This window comes from Apus apus, chromosome W (genome assembly GCF_020740795.1).
Source record: "Apus apus isolate bApuApu2 chromosome W, bApuApu2.pri.cur, whole genome shotgun sequence".
Lineage (NCBI taxonomy): Eukaryota > Metazoa > Chordata > Aves > Apodiformes > Apodidae > Apus > Apus apus.
Genome location: NC_067311.1, coordinates 471,529 through 484,300, shown reverse-complemented (window position 1 = coordinate 484,300; position 12,772 = coordinate 471,529). Strand labels below are relative to the sequence as shown.

General features: G+C 43.6%; 1 protein-coding gene across 1 annotated transcript in view; it reads left to right on the top strand.

The window, feature by feature from the left end:
• The window catches only part of DYM (dymeclin), a 196,695-nt gene that overhangs the window by 7,697 nt on the left and 176,226 nt on the right, over positions 1–12,772 (top strand). The window contains exon 2 of the mRNA XM_051641698.1: positions 8,981–9,158. Coding sequence (XP_051497658.1) covers positions 9,019–9,158 — 140 coding nt within the window. The 5' untranslated portion in view covers positions 8,981–9,018. The remainder of the gene's footprint in view (positions 1–8,980; positions 9,159–12,772) is intronic.

Genomic DNA, 12,772 nt, shown 5'->3' with positions numbered 1-12,772 from the left:
TGGGCACTGCTTTTTAAAATGTCCCAGCTTGCCACAGTTATAACATCCAGCTGAAGGGAGGTTACCAGACAATCTTTGCCCTGATAATTTCCTACTTTGTTCTGCACTTCTCGCTCTCATTCTCTGTTCTCTCTTCTCTTGGCTCTGTTTCCACTCTCTCTCTCTCTCTCTCTCTTGTACTATGGGTTCGAGTCTCTGCTTCACAACCTGGTCCATTGTACAAACCATCATTTTAACCTTCTGTTTCTGTTTCGCTTTCTCCTGATTCACATACACGTTCTGCATCTTCTTTTGAATGTCTGGCCATGCCTTAGTAACAAAATGTACTTTTAACAAACCCTGGGTCACCGGATCCTCAGGGTTCATGCCCGAATATTTCCTCATCTGATCCCGTAACCTTTGTAAAAAATCTGATGGGGACTCATCCTTCCCTTGCTGGAGTTCAAATGCCTTAATAAAATTTTGGGATCTCGGGCAGCCTCTTTAATTCCCTGTATTATTAGTTCTCTCAGGTCTTTCATATTATTCCGGTGTACAGGGTTATTATTATCCCAATTGGGATCCACATTGGGGAATTTCTGCTCTGCGGGAACTACCCCTTGCCTGGGGGGGGTTTCTCCTTTCCCATTCTTGCAGAGCCGCCCGTCTAATCATTCCCCGTTCTTCTCCACTAAACAGAATATTCATGATGGACATTAATTCTGTTCAGGAGTAATAATTAGGACCCAAAAATTGATCTAATTGTTCAGATAAGCCGACAGGGTCCTCAATAAATGATTTCATTTCCTTTTTAAAGTTCCGCACCTCAGTGCTTGTCAGCGGGGCACTGACACATCCCACCTGTCCGGGACCAAGAGGTACTTCCCGGAGGGGAAACAGCTTCCACCGAGCCTGCCTGTCGGTGGTTGCCCCCTTGTATGGGAAAATTCTCCAAATCTCTTTTACATTGTTCCAATTTTCTTCTCAATTTTGGAAAGTTTGTCAAAGGGGAAGCACTCGCAGCACGTGCAGCTTCCTTGTAAGTGCTGTCACAGTGCTCAGGGTGCTGTAAAGGGGGAGAGGAATTCACAGGAGTGTGTGAAGTAGAGGAATGATTTACAACACTCTCCTGGAGCTCAGGGTCGTGAGGAGGTGGAGGAGGGTTAACAGGACGGTCCTGGGGACGCTCTGTAATCCAGCACAGAGCATACTCACACTCCTCCAAAGAAAAAGGAATTTTTGCATTCACATAGAAATGCAAATCCTGGCACAGCCAGCTATTATCCGATCCATACTTTGGCCAAAATACATGCCGCCCCTGTATGGGTTCCCATGTTCAGATAAACACACAATAGTTTATCATCTTCTTCTTATCCTTCCCTTTGGTACCTGACATGTCTTCCCAGTACTTCCCAGTACTGCAGCATCCTCCCTAAAGGACTGTCTGGAGGAATTGCTCCCGAGGATATTCCCTTATCCTCCCTAGGCCTAGCGCTTTTCTTTCATTCCCGAGACTCTCCTTGCACTCTTTTGCTCTCGCTTCGTCCTTCTCCGGCTGTTTTCCTCGCGGAAGAACAGAACCGCGAAGTTGGACTCCGCACTCGCTTCGTACCAATGTACGTCTCGCTCACACACACACACGAGTCTCAAACCACCAGGGTGATACTTAACAGTCAGTTTTCTCACCCCGGCCCCGACCACCAAAGCAATACTTAACGGTCAATTTTCTCACCTTGGTCCGTGCACAGAGTCTGCCTGGTCGATATCAGGGCGCCTACTTTCCTTTATCCATTATTTCCCCCTCTGTGGATCGTGGGATCTGTTTATAACCAGTCTCGGGTCTTGGTCGGTCTCCCTGGAGCCAGCGCCGCCGATCCACGGAACCGTTGAACTCAACGGGGTGCACCTTTCCGTTCTTCGGAGACGACAGCTCCCTGGATGATGACTTCAGCTCCCAGACGAGCCCCCAAAATTTGTGAGAAACGTCTGTCGTGCCAATGAGCAGGCCCACACAGATCCTTCAGCGAGGGACAGCTTATTTATATTCTTGCAAGAATGGGTGACCTAAGCAAGTAGGCACACCCATAGCAAGGTGAATAACGGTTTATATTCCCTATTCCCGACGCAAAGTTCCCTCCCCTGTTTCCCCACTGGCTGGGTACTCCAGGGTTTACAGCCTATCCGACGCTTCAAATTATCCTATAAGTTTCCCGCCCCTGTTTACACATTCCATTCTAGCAGGTTACTTTTTACCTTTTAAGGTCAAATTTTGACCTTTCTTGCCCCCTTGGCTGTCTTCCCAATTAACAAGATGATCTATACCTGCTGGTGCCATCCTGCTCCTAGGAGCAACATAGAAGTGGCTTTGTTCGGTCTTATCTTGGGCCATAAATCCTTCTCCATGTTCAGATCCCCCAGATGGAGCCCAATTAAGTCCCTCAGTTTCTTGGGCTGTAAACCACTCCCGGTGTCATTGGAATGTGCAGATATCTCACTTATCTCAAGCAAACTATATATTCCTAACACTAGAGTATATATGTGTATATATATATATATGAACCAAACCCGACACTATGTTTCTAACACTAGAATGCAAAATCAACACTACATTTCATTTCTAACAATCTGAATAAAGATGGAAGAAGCAGCAAGATTTCTGGTTTACTGCAGCTTTCTCTGCTCTGGTAAAAAGTATTTCCCATGGAATAAATTTTTCCCATTAATAAATTGAGGGCTATGCTGCTGCTTCAGACCACCAACTGGTGTGCTTTAGTCTCCTGACTCATGAATATACATCTACAAGGGTTTTTTTTTAAGACTAATCTTTTTCTGTGGATGCAGTATCTAAGTTCTGTAGGTATGTCGTGTGTCTGAGAGTCTGCAAAGCATTTAATCCTTAGGTTGAAATACTGTTGTCATGTGAAAGAACAGAGAGAATTCAAGTCTATTGTGTGGACCCTAAATTCAGCTATTGGAGCTGAATGGTACCTGCAGTTAATACCTTGTATGTCTTCTGTTGTGTGGGTGCCACCGTTTGAGTCAGGTCCGACAACAAGGCTCTCGATCCCCTCCCCCTCCCCCCCAGGTAGGGAAGGAGAGAGAGAAAAAGAGAGAGACTTGGCTGGATTGAAAACTCAACTACACAGCTTTAATGAAACACTAATGATATAAGAACATATATACAATTATATACAGATATGTTCAGGTATGTGCAAGAGCCTCTTGCCTCCCCCCACCCCCAGCAACTCCCACCACACTCCCCTGAGCTGGAACAGTCCCGAGAAATCCCGGAGCTGCTGCTGGAGGAAGCGCAGAGTGATGAGGGTCAGGAGAGCTCCAGCCTAAGGGTCGGTGGTGCTGGATGGACGGAGTCCTCCCCGGATGCCGGCCATGGACGGGAGAGAAGGGAAGAAGGAGCAGGAAGGAAGGTGTCTTCTGTGATCTCTGACCTTCCTCTGAGCTTACGTAGCTCTATGGAATGGAACATCTCTGGCCAGTTTTGCTGTCTGTCTAACTCAGCCTCCCACGGGGGGGTCACAGATCTCCCCGTAGTGTCTGAGCCGGCAGAGTGAAGGTGCGACCGTGAAGCCCCAGCAGTTAGAAAAACATTCCACTGTCTTATCAGCCTTAGCTAGAACAGAGTGTTGCTAGTTAAAAGAAAGCTCACTGAAGGAAAAAAAAAAAAAAGAGTAAAAAGGGAAATTGGCTTCATCCTGGCTCAAAGCAGGACAGTGGGGAATTATTTATATATTGCCGTAGTCTCATAACTGTGTGGGAAGCTTTAGGATTGGATTTTGTGGGATGTTTTAATATCTCAGGGGTGAAAGAGGGTCTGAAATCTACAGTTCTTGAATGTAAATGGGAATCAGCCAAAAACCTGAGTGCAGCAGCTTTGCTGATACTTGAAGAAGCAGCTTTACAGCTCATCTGTTTTCATCTTGCAGTGACATTGAAAGGAAAACCATATCAATTTCTTTTAGTTATAAGCAGCAAACCATAAAGGGAACCAAAGTGCTGTTCTATGTGGAAATGAAATGTTAGGTTTTCCAATCTACAGTAGCATCACATAATTTATTTTTTGTATGCTTGTATTGAAGACCCAACCTAGAAACCAGCTCTCAGATTGCACGGTAAAATTGTGTGACTGTGCTCCTGCACTTTGAAGTAGTAATTAAAAAAAAGAAAAAGTCTATATAATCAGTATTATTCAGGTTGTCTGCAGACTCAACTAGCCAGTCATGGCAAGGACAGTTTTGGAAGGGGGAGCTGGCTATACTGGAGTGATTAGTGACATGTCAGCATTGGCAAGTTTTGAGATCAGTAGGAGATTTAATACTTAATTACTTGTCTGAAATTATTTAAGTAGAAGGCTTAGAGAGTATGACAAGGTTGTTTTTCCAAACACAAACTGTGTCTTGAGTTACCCTCAGACACAGCATGTATGTACCACTGAACTGCTTTGAACTTGCAGAGGAAAAATTATCTTCTGGTAAACATTGTTAATAATTAATATTAACAATCTTTCAGAAGGGACAGAAAACTCAAGATTTATTTCTACTCCCAGCTATTTGATATTGGAATGAATCCTGATGTGCAAAACAAACTCCCTGGTGTTTACTCTGAAGCATCTGCTTCTGCAGTGTGGAGCCAAGTTCTGGGACTGAGCAGATGTTGGGTTTAGTAGAGCATGACACTTGCAGACCAGACTGTGATTCCTTGGGAGTGTTCCCAGCTTATTTAGAAAGAGTTGTTGTTGGTCGAGGTAATAATACTGTATTAATTTACTATCAAGTCAATTGGTTTCTTTATTTTTTGAGCAAACAAGTAGATTCATTCCTTGTCAAGAGAAGATGTAGCTTTTTTTTTATGAACTATGCATTTATTCAGTGTATTTCAAGGGGGAAAACCAGATTTAGTTGGTAATTTACTGCTGGGGGTAGGAGTGAGTTTTCTGGATAAGGGGATTTCCTATTATTTGGTGTTTCTTGTCCTTATCTCACTTCAGCACATGAGGGAGCAGAATTTGTTTAACCTTGTCTTCAGGAGTGACTTTGAGGTCCCCTGGAGCAGCTGGGACTGTTGTGGAAGTGAAAGTTTAGGGAAAATTCTGGGTGAGGACTTAAAATTTAAAACCTAGGAGTTTAAAAAATAGTATTCCATTCTAAATACTGGCCCAAGCTTTTGTGTCATCTACAGATTTGTACCTGTGCTGCTTCAGCCAGCATGCAGTGAGAGAGGCACAGCAGAAATGCCTTTGAATCCAAAGCAATTTGCAAACTGAAGAGATTAGATGTTTGAGTGATATTCTCAGCTGTTTCTAAAAGAAATGTGTCTGCTGTTCAATAGCATATTTGAATATGATTTAGGGTGGTGAATGAAGAACAGCATCTGTCTTGGAAATGTGTTGGGGACCATGGATAACATGTAACCATCTGAGATAAAGCATTGGGGGCTGGGAAATTACATCTTGATATCTACTTTTTAAAATTTTAAATGATTTTAAGACATTTTTCTAGTGTCATTTTTCCAAAGGAAAAACTTGTTTCCTCTTATCACCTGGTGGCTGGAGTTCCTCAGAAATGTTTTATGTTTTTAAAGCTGGGCTGTTGAGGCTGTAGGAGCTGAAGGTGCTCAGGCTGCACCATAAAAATCATCACAGGGCACTTCAGGTTTGGAGGGAACATGAATTCCTGATGGAAGGAGTTAGCTTTGTTACAGCTGTTGTGTGTTGCTTCTAAGTATGGTCACCTATAGTATCTGTAGAACTTGCTGAGGTTTTTACTTCAGGGGAGTAGAGTGAATGTAACATTCTGGGGGGGGGAACCTTCTGGAGAAAAATCTGCAAGTTGTTTTGATTGATCTAAGATTTGTTGACTCCCAAATGAGTAAAAGGAAAAGCTCTTCAAGTCCACATTTCTACTGCCTGCTGCTGCAAGCACTTGAGCAGCAATTGGATTCTTTAGACAGATCTCAGTGGCTTGATATTTTATGTAGTGGAGAAAATATAATCAGCTTGATATTTATTTAATAGAAATAATTGTTTTTCTGGCACTCTGAGGAGACACTCTTGGGGAAAATAAACCCAGTTTCTGCAGTTTGGAAGGAGCCAGCTGGGCAGTAGGTCACAGGGAGACCTCATGAAGGTTTGTAGCCAACAAAATGCTCTGTTGCTTGTCTTTGGCCAGAGAAGTGGGCACAGTTTTGGGCAATGTGAATTTGACACTGGCTCTGAAAGTACTAAATATTTTCTCCTCACTTGCTTTTATAGCACTTTTATTTGGAGGGATTTGTTGGAATGGAATTTAAATCTACTGGGGTGCTGCAGGTCATCTGGAAAGTGTACAGGCTCCTCTCAAGAACTAGCTTTGCAGCCTGTTCCCATCCCTCTTGTATTGCTGGGAAAATGGGTTCAACTGGGGAAATGGGATAACTGGGGAGTTCTGGGAGCTGCAGGCTGTGAGAATAGCTTGTGAAACAGAGTAGAGAGGGGTTAATTGTCTTAGGAGGATGGGCTAAGAATTCAGGGCCTGGTCACAAGGAGAACTCAAGAATTAGAGGTTAAGGTAGAGGAATTTGAAGGCTACCTCTTGTTTATCTTCTCCTTTAGGTGTTCATCTTGGAGCAAGTGAGCTGGAAGGCATGAGCAGGATGGGAACCTGAGGCAGACACGAACTATCTGTCCTCCCAAGAAATGAGATTTAAATACATGACTTTGAAGTCTCTCAAAGGTGCAGGGGAAGGACTTGAGCCCACATATGGATCCAGCAGCGTTGTTGTTGGGTTCTGAAGTAGTTGGGTTTGTGCAAACCAGGGGCTGCAGAGTTGAGATGTCCATGTACAAGCTGCACCTTGGTTCTTCCAAGTGGTGATCCAGTATTCCTGTATATTATGCAAACTGGTTTCTGATGCACTTCAGCTTGGGTACTGATTCTATTTGAAAGTTCAAGGCTTTTTTCTTTGAAGCAGCAGAATTTATATTCAAATCAGATGCATTCATTCTGTTCTGTGAGTAAACATTGAACCAAAGTTCTGGAAATCCTCTTAATCTAATTACATTTTGTAACCCTTTAATGCTTCTCCACAGAATTCCCTGCACAAACTTCCATTTTCCACTCCTAGGCCACTTCTACATTTCTCTTCCTCCAAGTAGTCCCCAAAATTAGAAAAGAAGAAACATTTTCCTCCTTTTTTTTGGTAGGATCTCACCTTTTAAAGACCCCTGTATTGCTTAATAGTCTCCTATATTCTAATCTCTCTCTGTGATGGTATTTTGTTGCTTCTGAAATATTTGGGTGCTGTGCATTTGCTCTAAATCTTGAAGTTATTCAGATGGCCTCCATGATGGCTGCAAACATTGCAGCTTGTCTTTGCATCTCTGAATTTTTTAGTAAGTTTCTTGTCATTTCTTTGTGCTGTTCTTTATTCATCTCAGTTGCTACGAGCATGGTCTTTTCTGGAAGTGGTTGCTTCTGGAAAGATGATGTGTCTGAAGAGAATCAGTACTGGGGTGATTCTTGAAACAGATCCTGGATCTTAGGTGAGACCAAGGGAGGAGTTGCTGCTGGGTAGTAGCTCACATCTGATACAGCTCTTCCTGTTCTTCTGTTCAACTATGATGGGGGGATTGGAGCATCTCCCTGATGAGGAAAGGCTGAGAGAGCTGGGACTGTTCAGCCTGGAGAGGAGAAGGCTGAGGGGAGACCTTATCAATGCCTACAAGTATCTCAGGGTGGGTGCAGGGAGGATGGAGCCAGACCCTGCTCAGTAGTTCCCAGGGACAGGATGAGGGGCAATGGACACAAGCTGGAACATGGGAAGTGACACTAAAATCTGAGGAGAAACTTCTTCATGGTGAGGGTGACAGAACCCTGGGACAGGCTGCCCAGGGAGGGTGTGGAGTCTCCTTCTCTGGAGATACTCCAGGCACCCTTGGATGCAGTCCTGAGGAATGTGCTCCAGGGGATCCTGTTTTAATGGGAGAACTGGACTGGATGATCTCTAGAGGTCCCTTCCAACTCTTGACAATTCCAGTTCCATGTGTCTTATGCCAGCTCAGGGGTATTTAGGTTACACAGTAATACATTGCACAGAGCTTTTATCTTGATGAGGGTGGGTTTTTTCCATATAACTGTGACTAATAGCTTTAAAAGTTTATTTATTTTCAAAAGATAGAAGGTTATTGAAGCTGGTGTCCTGGAAAGGTGTCAGATGCTTAGGAACATCCCTGGCACCTAGTTCATAGCATCATGGTGGGGTTTTTTCTTTTTAATTAAATAGTTTATAAAGGTGAGAAGTGCTGATACCAGCAAGGAGAGCTGGAATCTCCTCTGTACAGATCAAGTGCAACACAGGTAGTAATGATAGGTTTTGGAGTGTCTCTGCCAACTTCTGTGGTGTTGCTTCAAAAAGCAGATTATTTCACAGAGTTCTGGAGGTTCATGTAGAGTCAGTAGCACCTTTTCTCCCTTGGAGGTTTTCTGTGCAGCACTGATAATGGCTGTGTCTACTCGGGGGCTTTCAAGGTGTAGATCACTGATGGCACCCAGGAATTAGCTTCATGGTAGACTCCCTTTCTTGACAACAGGAGCAATTTGCCTTGGTATCCGTGTGAATTCAATTGGAAAACATATTTTTGAGTAGCTTGTCAACCTAACACCCCTGCTGAAATAGTGAATTCCCTGCAGTTTTCCCTACTGGGAGCAGCCTTGATATTGATATAACTGTAACTGTATTTCTGGCAGAGTGTAATTTAAGAAAATCCAAGTGAGAGAATGACTGAAGTGTTTAGCACTAACTTTTAACTCCCTTGGATGAAGATGATGTTGTCCTGCATTGGTTGAAAGACAATCTTTTTCATGCCTTCCTATGTGCCTGTTTTTCACCTTTCAGCAATTGTTCAAATTAATGAAGAGAAGCTTTACTGATAGCTCATCTGCGTATTCCTTATTTGTGCAAAAGGCATAAAATGTTTCTCTTTCCTTTTTTTTCTTTCTCCTTCAAGAAATGCAAATTTAGAAAGGGATTTGCCAGATAAAGAAGATGGGAGCCAACATCAGCAGCATCAGTGAGCTTCCAGAAAATGAGTACTTGAAAAAGTTATCAGGAGCAGAGCCCATCTCTGAGAATGACCCATTCTGGAATCAGCTGCTCTCCTTCAGCTTTACCACCCCAACCAACAGGTAAGAAGGTGCTTGTTGAAGAACTAAACCTTGCTAGTATATTTCTAGAAGTGACAAGTCTGAAAGCAACTGAGTGGTTTTGTTCATGATTCCTGGTTTAGGTAGCAGAGGAAGAAATGCCTGTTCATTCTAATTTTAGGAAGCTGTTTCCACCACCTTTTCCATTCCTGAGGGTTCTTTTCTTCTTCATGATAGCTGCAATTGCTATTTACACTCTTGGAAGCTGGAAAAGATCAGAAGTAGGGGCTGTAATGTTGAGGTGGAGCTTTAATGGTTCTTTTTTGAGCTAACCTCTGGCTTTTCTGGAGTTGCTGAAGACTCCAACAGATGGTGTTGCCCTTGAACTTAATGAATTGTGTAGCTTCTGTAACTTAACTATAGGTTAGCTGTTGAGGTTCTTCATCTGTATGGCTTACTTCCCCTCCTCTTTCACATTTTAAAAAAGAAACTTGACATGCTGTCTCTGCAGAAATATTTCCTAAATTGCAAAAATTTGGGTTTTGTATGTCTTTGCACTTGTCAGCGTTTGACTCAGGTCCGACAACAAGGCTCTCGATCCCCTCCCCCCCAGGTAGGGAAGGAGAGAGAGAAAAAGAGAGACTTGGCTGGATTGAAAACTCAACTACACAGCTTTAATGAAACACTAATGATATAAGAACATATATACAATTATATACAGATATGTTCAGGTATGTGCAAGAGCCTCTCGCCTCCCCCCACCCCCAGCAACTCCCACCACACTCCCCTGAGCTGGAACAGTCCCGAGAAATCCCGGAGCTGCTGCTGGAGGAAGCGCAGAGTGATGAGGGTCAGGAGAGCTCCAGCCTAAGGGTCGGTGGTGCTGGATGGACGGAGTCCTCCCCGGACGCCGGCCATGGACGGGAGAGAAGGGAAGAAGGAGCAGGAAGGAAGGTGTCTTCTGTGATCTCTGACCTTCCTCTGAGCTTACGTAGCTCTATGGAATGGAACATCTCTGGCCAGTTTTGCTGTCTGTCTAACTCAGCCTCCCACGGGGGGGTCACAGATCTCCCCGTAGTGTCTGAGCCGGCAGAGTGAAGGTGCGACCGTGAAGCCCCAGCAGTTAGAAAAACATTCCAGTGTCTTATCAGCCTTAGCTAGAACAGAGTGTTGCTAGTTAAAAGAAAGCTCACTGAAGGAAAAAAAAAATCAGCAAAAGGAAAATTGGGAGGGAAAATGGTTAAGCTAAGCAACTGGGAGGCATTTACCAGGTGTGATTTTTTTGTAATGCATGAGGAGGAGGAAGGAGGATTTTGTCTTTTGCATGGAGTGAACAGCCAGAGGGGAACAAGAAGATAGTGTTGCAAAGCAGTGGGTGAAGGAGCAGTCCATTTCTCTCTAAGAACCCCTGAAGATACAAGAATTGCTTACAGCCTACCCCTGACTAGCAAGGTGGACAATATTCTGAAAAATCATACAATCCCACATTGGTTTGAGGTGTTTTTAGGGGGAAATAGTTTTATATAAAACCTCAGCAAGTTTTTTCAGTGGTTCTATTGTTCCTCCTTCCCCCCCACCAAGGTAAAGGAGTTTTTCATAGCTTGTTTTGTATGTAGCTTTTTGGTGCCTATTTCATGCAGTCAGATCCAGTGCAGAGTGAGTTTGCTTAAAAAAAAACACCCAAAGCACAACAAAAACCTCACCAAACAAATTTCCAACAAGAAACATAAATTTAAAAACCAAACAAAAACCCGGCAAAAAATCTGAGCCCAAACCAAGTTGAAAGTTTAATTAGCTGAACACCAGATGGTGCTCTTGCCTGGCAGCTGGAAGAGAGATATTTTTAGATGCATCTTTTGTGCAGCTTAATAATTGGAAGGAATCAGAAATTTCCCATTAAGTTGCATCTACCTGAGAGGACCATTTGACAAATGATGTCAGATGGTGTTGGCTGCTCAGCACACTCAGCCATTGTCTAAATCAGATCACCTTGCCTGCAGGGACAGAACACTAGAGGTCCATGTGAATTTCTGAGATGGAAAGCTTGCAAAAGATATCAAGTTAAGGCCACTTTGGTTTAATGAGGCTTGAGAGTAGGTCATACTTTTGACAGGAGCAAGATGGTAGCTTGTGATTATTGTGGAGAGGAGCCAGTTTTCACCTGTCAAACAGGGCAGAATTTGAAGTTCTTTTTTCACATCACACTTTTTCCAGTTGTGTGTTGTGTTTTTAGTAGGGGATTTTTTGCAAGTGTTGTTGGAGAAATTCAGTGGGGTAATTTCCTGACTGGTAATTCCAGAGTGAATGGTCTAACCTGCTTCCTCAAATTGTTGTGAAGATGGGACTGATGTGATTCCCAGGGAAATTCTCTGGACACTGCTTTCTGTTCTGTGCTGTAGGGAAAGAGGAGGAGAAAACCATGGAGAGAAGGTAATAGGAAAATGTGTGGTAGTAGGAAAAGCAAACACAAGAAAACAAGCCAACCAAAACCCAGCAACGTGTGGCAGGTGGTGGGGCTGGGGTGGGTTGCTGCCTTTCAGAGACAGGTGCCTGCCGAATTCACCTTGTCAGCATCAAGCCTTGCCCACAGGAAGGAACCAGTATCTGCAACAAAGGGAAAGGGGACTTGTGATCATTTAAGGAAAATTTACATCTGTGTGTATAATAAAGTTTGGGGGATTTTTGACCCTTTTTCCATGTATCCTTTCCTCTCTAGTGAGGAATCTGTGGATAGTGCTTTGCTTTACAGAAGCTGTTCTGAATTAGTCCAGGTGCTGCTGATCACAGCTGCCAAGGGAAGATCTTTCAGGCTGCCAAGTTGTGTTGTATCTTCTGAGCAACAATAGTCTTTTCATCCCCAAAATCAGAAGCCCAGAGTTCTGGGTGGTGGTGAGTTACTGGCTTTCTACTCTGAGGAAGATGAAGGTGTGGTGCCCCATCTCATCTTTTGATGGCCCTGCTTTCTAAGCTCTGCTGTCTGTCTTCATTTCCTTATGCTTTCCCTTTCTCAGGACTTCATACTCTTTCCTTTCTTTGTCCTCCTTTAGCTTGTGTTTACTGGTTTATATTAGCAGACCAGTTAACTTTTTATCTCTTTCTGTGAAGAGCACAAGTTGGTTTGCAGGAGGGAATGAAGTTTGCCAAAAACCAGTGCTACTGACTGGGAAGTTACTGTGGCTCTGTCAGCAGTTCCCGATGCAAAATACTCTTGCCCTTTCACTATCCCTTCCAGTGTTTATTTGGATCTGCAGTGGGTTTCATCAGGAACTAATCTGTCTGGAAAACAACACAGCAAAGAGGAGTGTTTATTTTTTCAGCCCAGTTAATCCCCTAGAGTGATTCATAGCATGACACCACAGAACAGTTCTGGCACAATGAGGGATTGATTTTTGGGGGGGCACAGCACTAGAAGTTTGGGATTGCTTAAACCTGTTGTGCCAGCCAAAAATGAACATGGAAGCACGTGGTCAAAGCAAGAGCTGGCTGCTGGGAGTGTAATATTCTGCTTTTCTGGGCTGTTTGTTCTTCCTTTCATAATGTTGAGTTTCTTAAGTAGTAAGAGGGAATATTAAGTGGGAATAATTCTGGTCTGTGCACTCACAGACCCTGATTATGAAGGAGCCTTCAGGAGTCAGAAATGAGCTGCTGGTGGATCC